This window comes from Crocodylus siamensis, chromosome 9, assembly GCF_052110815.1.
Source record: "Crocodylus siamensis isolate JL-2025a chromosome 9, ASM5211081v1, whole genome shotgun sequence".
NCBI lineage: Eukaryota > Metazoa > Chordata > Crocodylia > Crocodylidae > Crocodylus > Crocodylus siamensis.
The window spans coordinates 61057844-61076903 of NC_143403.1; the positions used below are offsets into that span (position 1 = coordinate 61057844).

Sequence of the window (19060 nt, forward strand, 5' to 3'; positions counted from 1 at the left end):
TTTGCTGCGGCTTTTACTTCAAAGGATGCCACTTCTCCGGTCAGCTGGAGCTCACCAGTGATTGGCGCTGATTGGGGAAGCAGTGCCCTTTGAAATAAAAGCCACAGCAAACAGCTGGAGTTCCATAGAAGTCCTGTGTAGCTCTCCTCTGTCTCTGTGTACTCTCGGTTAGTTCAAAAACTCTCATCTTCACAGGCAAGTAAGGAACCTAACCCTGGGAAGAATCTGGGTTCTGCTGTATGTATGTGTGTGTGTGTGTGTGTGTATGTGCATCTGGGTTCTGCTATATGTGTATATTTTTATACATGTAAAAATAACTTGTATTTTAAATGATAAGCATGGTTATCATCACTGCTGTTGATGTAATATAGCCCAGCAAAATAGCTAGTTCAGAGAGATTTATTTCTGTACTGCTCTTTCTGCACTGTAACAAATAGCAGTTTGCTTCATTTGCACTTCCAGTTCACTATCTGCCTTTGTTAGTGAAAGGTGCAGGAAAGAAAGGAAATGTGGGAGGGAACTATCCAAACACGTGACACACCTAGCCATAGGAAATGTGTTTATAGGATGCTCTACAACTTTCTGATGGCTTGGATGGATTTGTATTTTGGGAAAAGGGAAGAGAACGTGATCTTTGCTTTGGCATCCCACCAGCCTATTTGGATGACTTGGATACAACTGCATGAGGGGAAAGACTTGAAAGACCGCCAGGAGTATTGTAAAGTCTGTATTACTTGTTGGCTTCTGCAGCCATGTGCTTGGCTATTTAAAAACAAAACACAGTTCTTTTGACGTTTTTCATGTAACCCAATTGTTCCATGTCATGCAGGTGTTGGTGCCTTTTAACATTATTGAGTTTAAAATGAGTGTGGCAAGCTGAAAAAGAAAAATCCCTGTGATTTCCCCCCCCCCTTTCATATTCCACCTCTCCAGCTGGTTCTCTGTGCTGTTCAGGAGTGGCATTTTAGGAAACATTACCTACTGACTTGGAGGATGCTCTCCCTATGAAAAAAGCACATTTAGCCCAGTAGGGTATGGTATACATCAAATAGGGTCTTTTGGAGCCTGAATGGCTGAAATCCTGTCTACCCAGAAGGCAGCTTTGGCTATTCAAAGCTTTTTCAGTTTTTATCTCAAACCAGTCTGATGAAAGAGAAACAAGATAATTTAAGTCTGAATTGATGGCCTCTATCAGGAATTGTCTATATTCAGGGTTCACTGCAGGTCTGCTTCCCTGCTCAGCAACAATAGTTTGTGGAAGTAAGAAGTTGTCTTTCACAACAAGGCTATGAAGCCCTTTTTGTAGCTGTTGGGGAGAATATTTCTGTCTGCAGCACAGTTGCTTTATGTACAGTAAATGTACCAATTACAGTGGCTGTGAATGGAAGACGGGGAAAATAGTGAAGGTGAGAACTTTATTGGCATTTTTTATAGTGGCTTTCATCTGTGGATCCATTCTGTACAAAAATGGGTGATTACTTACTTTGCAAACCTGGAAACTGGGGTTAAGCCCAGGTCTGAGTTGCCAACCATCAGTGCAAGTCCTTACTACCTTCTTCAGAAAACCTATTATATCTTTCTCCTTAGGCTGTGGTTCTATTGATAGCTCTAAATTAATGCTGGGCTGGTATGTCACCATTTCACTGGAATTCTGTAAGGCAAAGAGTGCAACAAAGATGGCTCTGGATGATAAACTGAAGGTGTGAGCCCTGTTTTCTGGCTTCCTGCTTAGAGAATTTGACAAATGCCATATCTGGAAACTATGAAGTTAGTCAATACCCAAATCTATGTAGAATCATTTTTTTCCACGAAGAGGACAAGTTTCATCTTCTGGTACCGTCCAAGTATTAAGTTAAGCCAGGAAAAAAAAGTTCTTGAATAAAGGTTTTCTGACGTTTCCTGTTACAGTAATGTTGTATCTCTATAGGAAACATGAAAAGTAGGCATGTTGTCTTGGTGCCCCATTTGATTAATAATGGGTAGGTTTTGATCCTGAGTTGGTGACAGTTGGGACTGGACTGCAGTTGAAACATTACAGCTGCTGAAACAGCAAATAGCTGAAAAATACTATTTACACTGAAGTCTAGTCACTTCATCACATGCCACCATTACTACACTACAATGCGGTAATAATGGCAACAGAATGGAAGTAACTTGTACATCTGTTTACTAGAGAAGCTATGGATTCCTTAAAATATCTTGGACAGTGTGACCCGAGTTTAGAAACCTGGAATTACCTATCTGAATGTGCGGAGCACGATCACTGGTTACACATATGGGATTTTTACCAGCTGTTTACGGAGTATGGTTGAAGGTGTTTGGAGTGGAAGAGTCTTGGAGGGTTTTGAAAGTAGGATGGGGTCAAATTGCTGGTATGGACTGGATATATATAGCAGGGGCAGATATCATGCATGGCTCTTCATCAGCTTGTTTAAACATCTTCCTATGCCCACAGCTCCTCCTGTGCCACCTTAACCCTGGCAAATCTACCTCACCCCATGGCTTAATCATGAGCCCAGGGGACTGACTATACTGTGCCTAGCCCTGCAATGCCACCTTCATTAAATGCTCTGTGATAATGCTTCCGTGCTCAGTCCAGTGGGAATCTCGTGATTAAATGGATCATCCCACATGCTACTGTCAGGGGGAAAATGTTCTGAAATGAGACATGGAAGCACTGTTTCTTCCTCCCTCCCCACCCCCCCTTTCCTCCCACGGCCACCAGCTCCTTAAAAAATAAAAATAAAAAATTGAGCAACGCTACAGTGACATGGTAGAAATATTTGCCAGCAAATCTAGTGCCAGCTTTGTGCTCTGAAAAATAGCTGAGAATGTTGTCAGCTGTCTTCTGTATGGTGTGCCTAGGGTACTGTGTGAAAACTATTTGTTAAAGAGATTTTGAACAAAAAGGAGGTATTCTGATCACCTCGTGAGCATTCTGAAAAAGTAAATTAATCTGCATTTCAGCTCAGCTGAAACCGCTGTTCAGCAGTTTTAAACTGCCAACTTCATCTTTTTCATTGCACAAAAAATAAACGTACACACATTTTACATTAACTGTGAAACAATCCAGGCTTTGTGGTTATTGGGAAAATATTCACAGTGTTACAGGATTAGAGTTTAGGGTGCCTCAGGGGTATGATTATCTCCTAGTAACCACACCCTCTTGTGCCTCATTACCTTTTGCTTTCTGTTAAATTACTATTGAGTGTAACAAGGCATTGTCTTAAAATGCAGAGGCAAAGCAGGTGCGAAGGACAGCTCTGCTTAGATTACATCTTTGTCGGGAACTAATTCTGAATGATAAATTTTGAATAGCATATTGCTGCTATGAAGCCACGTATCACTAAGATTTGCTGCGTAGATTATTTACTATTGCTTATATTTTAAGGAAGGAGGGTTTCTAAAAGTACATCTTTATGCAAACTTGATTTTTCTTTTCTTGCTGCTGTCAATTACAGCTGGATTTTAAGAAATGCAAGTACTGGCCTGTGTTATTGTCCATCACTTCAGTAATTTCACCTTTATCACTTCCGCAGCAAAACTGGTATCTCTGTAGAGCTGGAGAGGAAAATGAAAGCTCTTTGAGGCTTCCTGCCCTGCAGGAGGCTAGCCTGGGATTGGGAGGATATTGCTGTGATCAAGTTAGCAGGGATGTTTCATACTGACTTCCACCACTGGGCTTCAGTACCAAGTAGCTGTAAACAGTAGAAATATAAGGGGTGGCTGAGTAGCACATTAAAGTAGCACATTAGAAGGAGTAGCTGATTGGCACATTGAGCTTAATTTTTGAAGCATCCCCATTCAAGAACTCTCTTGGAAGATGTCAGTCTCTTTCCCTATTTTTATTTGACAAAACAATTCCCCTTGTAAGGCAGCAGCAGCTTTATGGTTGAGGTATGTGTAATAGAAAATGCACGTCTGGGAAAATGTGGAATGTAGAACCAATAAGATACAGATGTCCTGAATTAGTGACCCTGTGGTTTGTATGTACTCCTCATCTTTTTTGTTAAACTCTAGGGAACCTTACTGCTGCATTACCCGGTTGCAAGAATCTCAAAGCAGATGGTGGATGTTAATATTCCTTTCACACTAAAGGCTATCAATAAAGGAAGTTGGTAGTAACTTCTTATTCGTCATGAGGTCTCTTTTATGGTAAGGCATAACTTACAGCTGTACGTGTGGGCTTCTGAATCCCTCCTACCTGCTAATTAAAATGTTGGGGGGATTTTACCCTTAGAGACTTCCAGAAATATGGGACCATCTGATGTCTCTTGGAAGCCCCTCTAGTACAGTTTTTGGTTTTTTCCCCAAGGTTGCCAGTCTAAACAGAGTATTCATACATTGATGAAGCCACTAAAGCTGTTGGTACATTTAAAAAAATGTAATGCTTTCTGTGATCTTTACTAACAAATTTTGTCTTATTCTCTTAGCCCATGAAATATTTACAGTGTATAAAACAATACACTAGTCACTAAAAAGATCTCCAAGGAGCTGTAAAATAATCCAGATGATTCTTCCTTTTTATTGAGCACCACACTTTATTGATCTTGTGTTTCAGAGGAGAGCACTACAGTCCCTACAGCTTGATGTGCATGTGTGGGTTTGGTTTTTTGATTTTCTTGGTTTGGTTTTTTTAGTTCTACTGCTATGCCCAGAACTTGTTTATGAGGAGCGGTTGGTATAGCTACAGTTTTGTATAAATAAATAGCTGGAGCAAAGCATATCACCATGCAAAGTGGGATGTGCATAATCAAATTCATTTGTTTCATTGCTGCATCTGTCAAACGTAAGGGTGTTTTACCCATAGAAGCAAAATGAGTAGCTCGGAGTAAATTTCTTCTCATTTTCTTGGCTACCAAATGATGTCTGTAAATGGTAAGTTCCTCAAACTCTTCAGCCCTAAGATTTAATGCAGGCTGTGCCATCTATATTTTGAAATAATTGAATCTCTAATCGCCTGTTACAGCCCTGTTGGTGGGCTGTAAATGCAGAATTCAGGAATACTGTGATATAGAAAGGGTGGCAATGCAGTGTGATTTCTTTGCTTTTTCTTAAGCAAAAATATTTCTTGAGACTGGTATTCAGATCTGATCAGGCGATTCTCTTTTTTCCTCCCTAAAATTAAAACATCCCATAATGCTACTGCTTTGTTTTTTACATGCTAACAAAAGTAGCACATGCCCACCTAAGCAGTTCACGGTGGGAAAACTCAGAAATGAAAGAAGACAGGTTCCAGGTGGTAGATCTACCTTAATGATAAAATAGGCCACTGCAAGGGGGGGAAAAAATTGCTGGAAAAAGCAGTCATGATCAGAATACTATGGAGGTTTGGATAGTAATTGGCATGTTTTCTAAGATCTAGAATAGTCTTTTCTTCTGTCGAGTGGGAACTTGCTGCACCATCTCTGTCCTGGATGCCTCTTCTGTCCATATTTAACTAGCTGTAATAGTGTCTGGTAGGTTTTAGTTGCATTTCTTTTCCACCTCTCCCCAGCTCCAGCAGCTCCAGCGTAACAGAGGTTTCCATAAAACCTTTGGACACCTGAGACTGAAACTAAAAGGATACATTCTGGTGCTTGCTTTGTTTGCTTGTTTTCCCCTAAACCATTGCATAGGGAAGATGCAACAACTAGGTAGGAGCCACAGGATCCTTTTCTGTGTCTGCAGATTTTTGTAACATTGACCAATGCCACATGGCTGGAGCCAAGAAAGCACAAGTAGCCTCTTCAGCAAGGGTGGGCAATTATTTTTACCCACCAGCCATATAGGCAGTTCTGGGGAGCTGTCGCAGGCCATTCAGCACCCCTTCACTTTCCCTTCTTCCCCCCGCCCCTCTGCAACAGCACGGAGCCCATGCACCACCGCCAACAGCACCTGGCCTGCCCCACCTTTCTAGGCAGCCCAGGTGGTGGCAGTGGTGGCTCCTTCTGGATGCCACCACGGCTGGCCCCAGCCCCACAGTACTGGCAGGGACCCACATGCACAGGCTCAACCCCAGCCTGCCCCATGCCCTCTCTAGACTTGGGACAGTGGAGTGGACCGGCCAAACCCACGCACCCAGCCCTGACCCACCCTGCACCTGCTCTGGACTCACCTGCCCTTGCTGAACAGCAGCACCGGTAGCGGCTGGGCAGAAACTGCTGCTGGGCAGAAACTGCTGCTTGGCCCAAAGGAAAAGTAGCCCATCCTTGTTGCTGCCAGGTGCTTCTCGTGGCAACAGCTATGGTAGGCAGGCAGAAGCTGCTGCTCAGCATGGGGGCAAAAACTGCTCCTCACCATTGCCAGGCCCTTCTTGCTGCAGCCGCCCAGAGCCTGTAACAATGACTGTGCAGAGGAAAGGCAGGGCAGCCCAGGCACAGGCTGTTGCCACTGCTCGGCATGGGCAGGTGGTCCGGAGCAGGCGTGGGGCAAGCCGGGGTTGGGGCTGCGTGTGCAGGTCACCACCAGTATTGTGGAAGGAGATGACGCCACCTGGGCTGCCTAGAAGGGCAGAGCTGCCTCAGCCCCACTGCATGCCCAGAGAGTAGCAGGACAGCGCCTGGGCCAGGTGGGACCAAGGGACCCACCATGGACCACACAGAGTCCCTCCATGGGCTGGATGTGGCCCACAGGTCACAGTTTGCCCATCCCTGCTCTTCAGCTTGTTAGTCCTTTGTAGTTGCTGTTGGAGTTCATCGTAGCATTAGTACAAGCATAGCACAAAAATACAGTATGGGCAGGTCTTGCATTGCTAAGGTCAGTGTTAAGCTAGTCAGTCATCTGCCCTTACAGGAACCTAGTGTAAAGAACCTCAGGTGGGTGGAGTAGGATCGGTTACTTGACACTGTGTGCAAATGTGCTGCAGCAGCCTGAATGAGATCCAGATCATGAGGAAGTACTGCTGGGAGCCTTATTAGAGCAGTCAGGCCCCATGGTCATGAGGGTAGATAATTATAGTTGAAAGAAATATGGGTATAGTCTTTGCATATTCCACAATTGGGTTAAAAGTGCTTTGCAGATGTCTGACATTTTTGTAGAAAGAGTGTGGTTGATAGTGACACCGTGAAACTGAACCCAGTGCATCCATTTATTCCCCTCAGTAAGCAAGACTATGAAGTCTTATAATTTCTAAGCGTTAAGTTTGTTTCCTCAGGCTTGAGGCCTGGGAATACTATCCAAGCATTTCTTCAAGAGGTGAATAAACATACCGTATCTCTAGAAGAAGTGTTTATATATCAACATTTCATAAGAAACCTTATCTGATTCTTAGAAAGGATTTCCCAGAGAAGATTTTAATATGTGGATTGAATAACCTAGGGCAGAAGTGCCAAGAATATGACCTGCGAACTGGATCCAACTCATGGATTGCTCTCAGCTGACCTGTAGGGACTCCCATAGGAGCCAGGGATTTGAGAAGAGGGCAAGTGGGGATGGGGCCTACCACTAAAAATCTGGGCATGGATCCCCACTGGCAGCATATGTCAGCACCAGGGGGTAAGCAACACCTGCTTTAACTTCTAATGCCACCACATCTGGATCTGGCCCACAGAGCAGGATGGGGTTGACACCTGTGATATAGGCAATGAGCAAGTTCCAGAGAATACCATAAAAAACACTTTCCTTAATCGCTACCAGTGGGAGTCAGTGCTCTAGGTGTAGTTACAGGGCAGATCCAAACTCATCACAATATTCCTTAAACTAGTCTTTCAGTGACTGTGGTCAACTATATCAAAAGTTGGTGGGAGGTTTAGATGGACTAAAATGGTCATTTGATCCTAATCAAAGCTAATTTAGCAGGGGTGTAATATCTTGAGCAGCAGCAGATTTTCTCCTCAAGACAAAATTCTGGAATCTAGGCTGGAAATTGCATAGGGTTTTGTGAAGGTCCAAGTGCACCTGGTGCTGAATGGCCGTCACCACCTCAGTTGCAGGTGCTCGACCACCTGGGCAATAGCGATCATCACCTACTGGAATTCACCATCCAGCACAGGGTGTCAAAGGCCTGCACCAGGGCAGCAGCCCTGGACTTCAGGAGGGTGGATTTCAGTGAGGTAAGGAGACTAGTCGGGGAGGCACTGAGGTCCCAGAGGGGTGGAGAATTGGGAGTCCAAGAAGAGTGGTCGTTCCTTAAGGAGATGATCCTCGAAGCTCAAAGGGTGACAATCCCCACACGGATCAAAGTGGGCAAGAGTGCTCAAAAGCACCCCCCCATGGCTTACCAAAAGCATCCATGAATGTCTCAAAGCCAAAAAGGTGTATACCCAATTATACCTCCTTGGCTCAAGATTGTAGGTGGGGGCGGGCTGTTAGGAAGGCTAAGGCAGAGATGGAACTGGGACTAGCGACCCAGATCAAAGATAACAATAAGTCCTTTTTTAAATGCATAGGGGGTAAAAAGAAGGTACCAAGTAATGTGGGACCTCTGCAGGACATGCTTGGTAATCCAGTGGTAGCACCAGACAACAAAGCTAATCTCTTTAACAGATTCTTTTCTTCCATTTTTCTGAGCAAAGACAGGGACATTTTCTCCCCTGCCACTGAGAATCTGGATGGACCCAGGGGAGGGACAGCTAGGCCCAGGGTCAGTGAAGACCTAGTCAGGGAACTTCTGGAGGGACTAGACATGTTCAAATCAGCAGGTCCTGATGATCTTCACCCCAGAGTGCTTAGGGAATTGGCAAAGGTCATTGCAGGACCCCGGCACAGCTTTACGAGCACTCCTGGTGCTCTGGTGAGGTGCCAGAGGACTGGAATAGGGCCAATGTGGTCCTCACTTTCAAAAAAGGGAGGAAAGAGGACCCAGGAAACTATAGGTCTGTTAGTCTTACCTCGGTCCTGGGGAAGCTCCTTGAGAAAATTATCCAGGAGCACGTCTGCAAAGGGCCAGCAGGGGAGATTATGCTTAGAGATGATCAATATGGATTCATTAGAGGCAGGTCCTGTCAGACCAACCTGGTGGCCTTCTACGACCAGGTCACAAAAGCCTTGGACGCAGGTGTCGCAGTGGACATAGTCTTTATGGATTTTAGGAAGGTCTTTGACAGTGTCTCTCATTAAAAAATTAGGTGACTGTGGTGTTGATGCCTACACAGTCAGATGGGTCACAAATTTGCTGGAGGGCCGCACCCGGAGAGTGGTGATGGATGGGTCATTTTTGACCTAGAGGGATGTGGGCAATGGGGTCCCCCAGGGCTCAGTCCTCAGTCCCGCGCTGTTCAATATCTTCATCGGTGCCTTGGATGAGGGGGTGAAAAGCACCCTGTTCAAGTCCGCAGGTGACACTAAGATGTGGGGAGAAGTGAGCACGCTAGAAGAGAAGGACAGGCTACAACTAGATCTGGACAGGTTACAGAGGTGGGCGGATGAGAATAGGATGGGTTTCAATACTGACAAGTGCAAGGTATTCCACCTTGGGGGGAAGAACCAGCAGCCTGCCTATGAGCTGGGGAACTCCCTTCTTGTCAGCACAGAGACAGAAAAGGATCTTGGTGTCACTATTGATTCCAAGATGAATATGGGCCAACAGTGTGGGGAAGTGGTCAGTAAGGCCAGCTGCGCCTTGTCATGCATCCACAGATGCATCACGAGCAGGTCTAAGGAGGTGATCCTCCCCCTCTATGCGACACTGGTCAGGCCACAGTTGGAGTCATGCATCCAGTTCTGGGCGCCTCGCTTCAGGAGGGATGTAGATAGCATCGAGAGGGTCCAGAGGAGGGCCACTTGCATGATCGGGGGCAGCAGGGCAGGCCCTATGGGGAGAGGCTGTAGGACCTGAACCTGTTCAGCCTCCAGAAGAGAAGGCTGAGAGGGGATCTGGTGGCCACCCATAAACTTGCCAAGGGGGACCAGCAGGCAATGGGAGAGTCCCTGTTTGCCTGACCACTGCCAGGGGTAACAAGGAACAACAGCCATAAGTTGACCGAGAGTAGATTCAGGCTAGACATCAGGAGGCACTTGTTCACAGTCAGGGCGGCTAAGAGCTGGAACCAACTTCCAATGGAAGTGGTGCTCGCCACTACTCTTCAAAAGGAGGCTAGACCTAGCTGGGGTCATTTGACCCCAGCATCCTTTCCTGCCCACAGCAGGGGGTTGGACTTGATGATCTGCTTAGGCCCCTTCCAACCCTACTAACTATGAAACTATGCCTTCTGCCAGGTAAGATTTGAAATGGTCAAATACGCTAGCCACTGAAGTCGGAGTTCCTTTTAAGTACAGGCCGCTTGATGTAATAAATTCTTCTCATCTTCTGAGGTGTTGGTAATGCCCGTAATTCCTGACAATTCCAATATGCTATTTCACTTGTGTAACCATATAATCAGTGAATCAGGTTTTCAAAGAAGCCGTAAAACAATAGCCACGTCTTGGACCTGAATTCTAGAAGCTGAATAAGTGCTGCGGGCTTTCAGGTGGTTTTAAGTTTGTTTGTTTGTTTGTTTGTTTTCAAACTAAAACTAAAAAAAAAAAATCCTGAGAGCCTATAGCACCCATAGCTAAATGCCTAGAGAATCTGTCAGAATCCATCTGGCTTAGCCATGCAATGACTTAAGGTGCTAGTAGCAAGAAAAGGTAGTAAAAGTTTTTTGTTGTTCATTGCCTTAAAGAGAACATGGTCATGTCCTGTGTCTGCTCGTCTATTCTTGTCTCCTTTGTTTCCTCCTTATGTAACTATTTCTGTAATCAAATGAATTGGCAGAAGTTGTTTACTGAAATAGCAAAGTAAATGAGTATTTGTGATCTTTACAGAATTTTTTCCCTGTTAACTAGATTCTAATAATTATGTGCTTCCAACCAGGAAATGGAGGTTGTTTCATTCATATGTCCAGGCAAAATAGCTTGAATCTTGCCTGCTTGCATTAACTCCTCATAAGCAAATTGCAGACCAAAAATTGCCATCTTTTATAACTTCAAATTAACAAGTATTAAAATGTTTTCAGGAAATAGATGAAAATGATAAGTTATTCATTCTGAATTCTCCTTCCAGCACTAGTTAGCAACAGAATTTTCTCCACCTTAAATCCCACGTTGCCCCCTTTGTCTAAGAAATGTTACATTTTTTTTCTAAATACATATACACGCAGAAGTTGATTTCAGTAGTAGTTTACAAGTTTCCTCAAGTCTGTCTACTACCTCTAAAGAAGAAAAACTGTTAGACTCCGCCAAGTTCCATAAATAGGCTTAAATTCCAAAGATGCATCTTGTGTTAGAAGGGGGGACAGGACAAAAAACCTGAACGTTCAAATTGTGAATTGGTGGAACACTTGTTTTTATTTATTTTTCTCCTCTCTCATTTTTTCCATCTATTCTCACTCAGTCTTATTACAGATTGAGTACTCCTAATGCATGCCTTCCAAGTGATGAAAAGGAAACCCGTGACCTTTTTTGAAATGTGTGGTTTCTTTACTGAGGGATGTGAACATATTTACTAAACATCAAGCCATAACTTGATGTATTGAGATGGGGCAGATCTTGTTTGTCTTAGTGCATTGTCAGAGAGAGAGAAAAATACTGGGGAAGAAGGAAGGTGAGACAGGAGGAGTGTTGAACTAGATCTTGGGCTGTGGATCAAATGAAGCTGTCATCCTTTTCTTTTTGAAGCACTCCCATTTCAAGGTCTGGGCATATTTTTTAAATATTAATTTAAAAAATAGATCAATATTCAGAATATTAACTCTTTCCCAAAGCACAACTCCCCCATCATTTGTGATTATTGCCAAAGGAGCCTTGCTGGGAGTGAGTTGGTTTTCATAACACTATGAGAATTAGAGGTGCACCAATTAAAGATTTTTTTTTTTTTTTGGCTGATGCTGATGGCTGATTATTAACCAGCCATGTCGGCCGATACCAATCTAGTCGCTAATATGCATTCTGGCAGCTTGGAGAGCAGCAACCAACTGGCTGCCTGTGGGGGAGGGAAGGAGCATGGTGGGGCAGATCAAAGTCCCCATGGTGAAGGAAGGAATGGGGCTGAGGTAGGTGCTGCCCAGCCAGGACAGGGCACAAGATGGAGCCACAGGTGGCTCATCCAGGGTTTGGGGCGGGGGGGCGGCTCCCACAGCTGCATGCACCCCTCAGGGGAGTCATGGGGGCATGTGCCACCCAGACTTGTAGACAGGGTGAAGGCAGGCTGTGGCTTAGGGCCAGGGGCTATGCTGGCCTCTTTCTGGAGGGGGGCTGGGCCAGGATGGCACTGGGAGGGGAGCTACAGGGTGGGTTACAGCACCCTCTCCTGTAACCCTGCCACCCCATGCAAAGCCCTGGCCCAGCCCCCCTGCTGGGAAGAGGCCAGTATAGCTCCCAAGGCTGCAGTGGGGAGCCTGCCCTTGCCCCGCACACAAATCTGGGGGGCATATGCCTCCCCCAGGGGTGCACGCAGCAGCGGGAGCTGCCACCCCTCCACACTCAGATGAGCTACCTGTGGCTCCACCCCACCCTACCATGGCTGGGTAGCTCCTGCTCCACTTCCTCCCTCCCTCACTGTGGGACCTCTTTCTGCCCCTTCACACTCCCTCCTCCCACCCCCAAAGACTTACCAGGCACACTCTGCTCTCCAGGCTGCTGGGCTGCATTCCTGCCCCTCTGCATGCTGTGGCTGCACGCACGCATATGGCATTTATTGGTGACATTTTTGGCCACATCAGCCAGAAAAAGCTGATGGCCAGTAATGTCAGCGTATCGATGCTGATACGATATGGACTCTATATATTGGTGCAGTTCTAAAGAGAATTAGCAAATTTGGATTTGGGTTGGTCAAAGAAGAGACCGTTGCAAGTCCTAGAGATGAAACTTAAAATGCTTTCTCCTGGTAATTAAACCAGATTGCTGTTAATTCAGGTTCTTGGATGAATCTCCTCTGGTCATAGATTTCATAGATATCAGGGCTGGAAGGGACCTCGGTTCCATGCTTGGTATTCTTCATGTGGGATAGGGAAGAGCGTGTCTGTTTCCAAGGCATCGGTGAACACAATCGTTCTGAATTTTTATTGACCGTATTTGGTTAAAACTCTGAACTGGGAGTTGGGTGCTTTTGATTCTAGTCCCAGCTCTGCCACCAAAGTTGCGTGGGCAAGTTGCATGAATTAATGGTGCCTCCATTTCCCTTGTTTATAAATGGGGAAGAAGGGTGCTCAAGTATTTGTAAAACATTGGCATTGTTGGATTAAAAACATAAACTTAAGTGCAAATAATTGTTTCCCTTGAGATTCAACTTCAGACTTAGCTGAGTGAAGATTATTAAGAAAAAAAAATGCAGCAGTGACCAAATATTTTATCCTGTGACCCAAGATACTTGTCATTACTTGTGTAAGGTGAGTATGTATGAGAAATGTGCTGAACAGGAAATCATGACTACTGAAGATTTTAGGTTTCTTAAGGGATAATGAGGATGAGGCTTGGAGAAACAGTAACTGAGTGCTGTTGCCAGGACAAGTGGCAGTGGACAAAACCATAACGTTTCCCAGAAGACTTGGGAAAGCAGTCAAAGTTTGGGTGGCGGGTGGGATAGATTGTAAGAGAAGAAGGGGCCAAGAATAATTGGGGGAAGGATCGCAAATGGCATATGAAAGGTGGTAGTGAATGTCAATGCCCACACATGTAAGTGACTGCCTTTTTTTTTTCTTCTCTGAAGTCTTTCAGGCATGCTGGCTGCATGGAACAGCATTGCCTCTGTGTTGTATAACAGTTAATTGTAGAAAGAGAAAGGTAGCAAGAATCATAGCTGCCTATAATCCATCCTGTGCACCTCTGGCAGGGTGCCATATAGGTTACTTAAGGTGTTTTGGGGGTGTAAAAAGCCTTTTTTGATAGCTAGCTTGTACTTGTTCTAGTTCACTTCCCCTACTGTGAACTGATTTCTGCCTGGTTCCTTACGGGCTCCACTTCAGTTCAGGTGTTGGAAAAACATAACTCAAATTCTCTTGCAGGCCTCTTAGGCTGAACATATTTAGTTCTTAAAGCTTTTCCTTGTAAAGCATTCCCTATTTACCTGAACTGCGCTTTCTTGGTTGTCTTCGGATGCTGACTTTTCAGTGTCATGTTTTCCAGACCAGCCAATGGCTTTCCTGAAATCTTAGTAGTTATTTTTGTGTTAACACCAGGAGCACGGTAGTGGAGTCAGTTGAATCGCATCTCTTGAATGCCACTGAAATTGCTTCACAGTATAGATGTCTCAAAGGTTGGTATTGAAGCCATTTGTAAAAATGAAGCAAATGTAACTTGAGGGCTTCCTAACTTTTTTTATTTATTAACTTATTACAGCAATATCCAGAGGCCCCAGTAGTGTTGGACGGTGTCATGCCAACGCATTTGGACACAGTATTTTCACCTCAATTTAATTAAAACTTGCTGGAGTTTGGTTCTAGAGGACTGTTATGAAGATGGAAGTAGTAACTCATAACTGTTGCCTGTCAAGAAAATGAATGTTATTTATATGTGCTAGCAACAGTGAAAGCGTAGAAGGAGTCTGATTTCACCTTGCTTCCACCAAACCAGCAACTCTGTATGTAAAGACTGCATTTTATTTTATTTAAACAAAAATCAAATCAAATAGGGAAATGGTTAAAGCATGAAGCTTTTACATTTTGAAGAAGAAATACAAGAACTTCATTTTTTTTGAATCTGGCATATACTGCAAGTAGTCCAGTTCCATGGAAAAAATAGAGATTAATAGAGCATAGGGCAGTCCTTGTGGTAGAAGCATTTTCATAAGGTAAGGGAGGCTTCTGCCAAGGCTCCTAGCATTGAAGCTAGTAGTCATGCTTCTGATGCAGCAACCTGTCTGTTGAGAACGGGGACGACGGCTAAACTGCCGTGAGATGATATCAAGTCGTCTTATTAGCCTGGACTGGAGTTGAACTGTCAGCCTTCTCTATCTGCAGTAGAGTTGTGTTGAAAGTAAATATTTATAAAACATCATCTAAAAATAGGAGAAAGGATGGGAAAAGTCCAGACAGTGTCTCGGTGCTAACATTAGCTAGATTAACAACTGAAATATCAGGAGTCTTTTAGCCAACAGAGCATAAGCTGGATCAGTGAAAACTGCCCCCTTCTTAGTGCACATGCTAACTGGATACCTAAAATAGAAAAGGCATTAGTAGGATCAAAGAGATGATTTTTGGTTTTGCTTTTTGTCTCCATCCCCTAATATTTTCTTCCTTACATAATTATGTAGAACATTGTTTTTGTTTTGTTTTGTTTTCATTTTGATGATCTTGGGAAGGAAATTTTAGATACTGTGCACAGGAGCTGCTTGAGAATTATAAATAGCTGAATAAAAGAACCATTCCTTTGTTAGACTTCATGTACCAGGTGTTAATTTATGCACAAGCAACTTTACTTCCAGCACATTGCATTTTTGTTAATGAGGCTGTGTCCAACTGACTCTTGTTTGCATCGCATCACTTTAAAAACAAAAAAACAAAAAAAAAATCTTTTACCTGCTAGAAAAACGAGGGATTGGAGATGGTTTGTCTGCTGCGTGTTGTTATTCATGCAACATTCAATTTTACTACAAGTTTTTGTCCAAAAAAAGAACCTGTCTCCTCAGCTAGACTTTGAGGCTTGTATATAATAAATGAAAACCTCTGCTACACTTGTAATTTATGTGTTGGTGACTAGAGCAATGCCTGTTTTCGTTGTAAATAATAAGTAAATCACTGGAGTGAATACAGCATGATATGATCTCATAGCTGTGTCCAGGCCAATAAACTGACAGCAAGGTGAGGAATTGCCTTTGTGTCAGCAGACGGGATTGAAGGATGTTGAGAATGAACCATCTAATGGCAATTCATGACTTTTTAAAAAAATTTTATTTTCCCCTCCCCCTCGCACAAGAGGTACAAGTCTTGAACTGATGACTTGCCTGATTTATTTTCCCCCATCCTCCTTAATACTTGACTCGAATTTGACAGGCTGCTACCACTTACAACGTTATTTAAGAATTCAATTTTGTTCAGTCAGGGAGCTGATCTCCATGCAAATATGCTGATCTCTGCTCTGCCAAGCAAAAGGGTTATCATTAGTTACATTGTGAGGCTGCCCTTAAACAAGACTTCTTGTCTGGATGCTGTTCCAAGGTCTTTCTGCTAAGCTGTTCCTCTAGTGGTGTTAGAAATACATAGCGCTTCCAGCCGGTAACTACAGTTCATTGAAAGTGATCTGAAGACTTGTATCGTTCTTTTTTGTTAAAAAAAAAAAAAAAAGAAAAGTACTTGCCATTGTTTTTCGGAGTGGATCTACAAATGACTTTTGTCAAGTAAGACGCCCGACAGTGACCTGCTTTCCAGACCACACTAGAGATTTAAATGAAACAACAGAGAAATTGTGTTGTTTGCCTCTGTGGATTGTTCTTTTGAAGACGGATGGGGAAGAAATAAAATGCAACACTTATCAAGTAATTGAATCTCTGCTTATTTGGAGCGCTCAAACTTCTCCTGAGCCAAGCTGCAAAGCTTTCTGTGCAGTAGACTTTCACTTTTATTAGTATTCCTTTAGAATGACACTTAATTGTGAGATCGGTGTGAGTACTTTGCATGGGAGTCTGAAGGGAAGGAGGGCAGTGTAACTCATCAACTGATCTCAGGACTATGGAGCCAAATTGTATTAATAATAATAATGGAGAAAATGTCTTGCTGTGTAGAAGATTGCCTGAAATTAGAACTTAATCAAAGATACAAGTTGCCATTTTGCAAAGAGAATCTCTCTTTTTTTTTTTTCTTTCTTTTTTTTTAGTACCACCAAGGGAGATGTAATTTGCTACTACGGAAACAAAGGAGAACCAGAACCTATCTTCCTGAATCCGGGTAGGCTTATTTTCTTAAGGTTGTAAATAATATTGCTTTAGAGAGAGACACAAAATGCATCTGTGCTCTAAATGTTTATTTACAAAGAGGGAAAATTGCAGGAGATTGCTCCTAGTTAGGTGTTTGAATAGTTGGAATTACTCTGAGACCTTCTTGCTTTAAAATTGTTTTAAAATCCATTTGAGGCAATTCCCTCAATGATGCAGTGCTTCCTAAGGAGGCTTTTGCAGTCACCCAGTCCTGTCACTGGCTCCCTACAGCTGGATCCCCAGGGCAGTCATGGGATTCTAGGCCCAACCCACAGAGATGTGATTGCAAGACCAGGGTTTATAACTCCAGCAGTGGCATGTTCAGAAAAGTACTTGGCCTAACTTGGCTGACGCTGACATAATGGTAAAACTCCCATTGGGATCATTTGAAGTCATTAAGAGAAATTTGCTTCTAGGAGTAAGTTATGCAAATGTGGAGCTCTTTTGAACATTCCTCATGCTGTTGCAGTAATTTCAAGACATTTGCAAATTCTCACATTCATTCCATGCTCTCCCCCAGCTGATGTCATTAAGACCATTCTGTAGCAAATAAAACCACTGTTTATTTGAACTATGTTTTGTGCCACAGTTGCTCTGAGTTTTGTCAGTGGCATTATATTGCTTTTCATAATGTTTGTGGTTAAAAAGACTAAAATAATAGTTAAAATGCTTAAATGAATGCTGAGAAGCAAACCTGAAATTAGGCTGGTAGTTCCTAAGCATTTTAAATGAAAATATGTATTTACAAACTTGAAGGCCACCTGTTTTGTATCTGTACCTTTCGCACTACATGGCTTCCAATTAATCCAATATAATATTGTTTGGCATGATCTTAGAAGAAGCCCAGAACTGGATTATAGGAAGTGTTGCAGGGAAAAATTCAGAAGGAGCTTGCTCAGTACCTATTTGTCCTGTCAAGCTGTTGCTTTCAGGAACAGCAAATGCAGCCCAGTGTACTGATGGGGACCCACACGCACAGCCAGCCTGCCCTGCACCCGCTCTGGACTCTCCCACCCGTGCTGAGCAGTGGCAGCGGGTGGGCAGAAACTGCTGGTGGGCCTGAGGGAAAAGCACCCACCCACCCTTGCCACTGCTGGGCCATTCTTCTTGCAGCTGGTGCCCAGGCTGCCTTGCTGGTCCTCTACCACTGTCGCTGCCACTTCCAGGCAGCAGTGGCAGTGCAGAGGAGCTGCAGGGCAGCCTGGGCGTGGGCTCTGGGTGGCTGCAGCAAGAAGCCCCTAGCAGTAGTGAGGGGGAAGGGTCACTTTTCCCCTGCACAGAGCAGCACCTTCTGCCCTGCTGCTGCTGCTCAGCGTGGACAGGCGGTCCAGGGCAGGCACAGGATGGTCCGGTTGGAGCTGGGCACACGGGTTCCAACTGGTCTGCTCTGCTGGGCCGAGTCTGGAGCAGGCCAGGGTCGGGGCTGTGCGCACAGGTCCCCACCAGTACCATAGGGCTGGGGCCAGTGGTAGCAGCAGCTGGAAGGAGCCGCGGTCACCCTAGAAAGGCAATCCAGCTGCAGAGCCATGCCAGCTCTGCTGCATGCCCAGGAGGTAGCGTGATACACCATGGGCTGGGCAGCACCTGGACCAGGCAGGACCAAAGGACCCACCGCCAGCCAAAAAAAAGACCCTCCATGGGCCAGATCCAGCCCACAGGCCATATTTTGCCCATCCCTGCTTTAAATGAACACATGGCTGTCATGGTGGCAACTGTTAACAGGTAAAAGAGAATGAGTGGAAAGAAAGCAACCAGGATATGGGCCTAAGTTTAAAAAACTGCTTTATTTCTTTTTATAAAGAATATTCAAAATGTGAGATACCTAGACAGTTACAGAACATAGGAATATATGTTTTATAGTGAGTTTTTTATATTAATGCTGTCCTGAAACACTAGTGACTTTTTCTGCTGCAGTGGAGAAAAAAGAAAAAGCATTATGAAAACTGGATATCTGCAGAATCTAGCAGCGCCATCCCTGATCTCCATGCATCAACAGAGTTTGTTCTCTATAGATGCGGCCTCCTAAGGGAGAGCTAAATTTTGGAGTATCTTCACATTGTGCAGTGAATGCTTATGCTGTTGGCCAGTTGCCAGGAAATGTAGGGCACCAGTGAGAAGAAACCTCCCTGCTGTCACCACTGAGTGTTGCTTTGCAGTTGTATTCAAGACTCATATCTGAGAGAGAAATAAATGATATGATTAAAAGGGATAAACTGGAAAAGACTGGATTGCAAAATGCACTAAGTAATTCTA

The 19060-nt window shown here is 44.2% G+C and overlaps 1 protein-coding gene across 3 annotated transcripts in view; it reads left to right on the plus strand.

The window, feature by feature from the left end:
• Positions 1 to 19060, plus strand: part of TANGO2 (transport and golgi organization 2 homolog) — an 82492-nt gene that overhangs the window by 52897 nt on the left and 10535 nt on the right. For all 3 annotated transcript variants that reach the window (XM_090062979.1, XM_090062980.1, XM_090062981.1), the window contains one exon: positions 16708 to 16778. In XM_090062979.1, coding sequence (XP_089919105.1) covers positions 16708 to 16778 — 71 coding nt within the window. The remainder of the gene's footprint in view (positions 1 to 16707; positions 16779 to 19060) is intronic.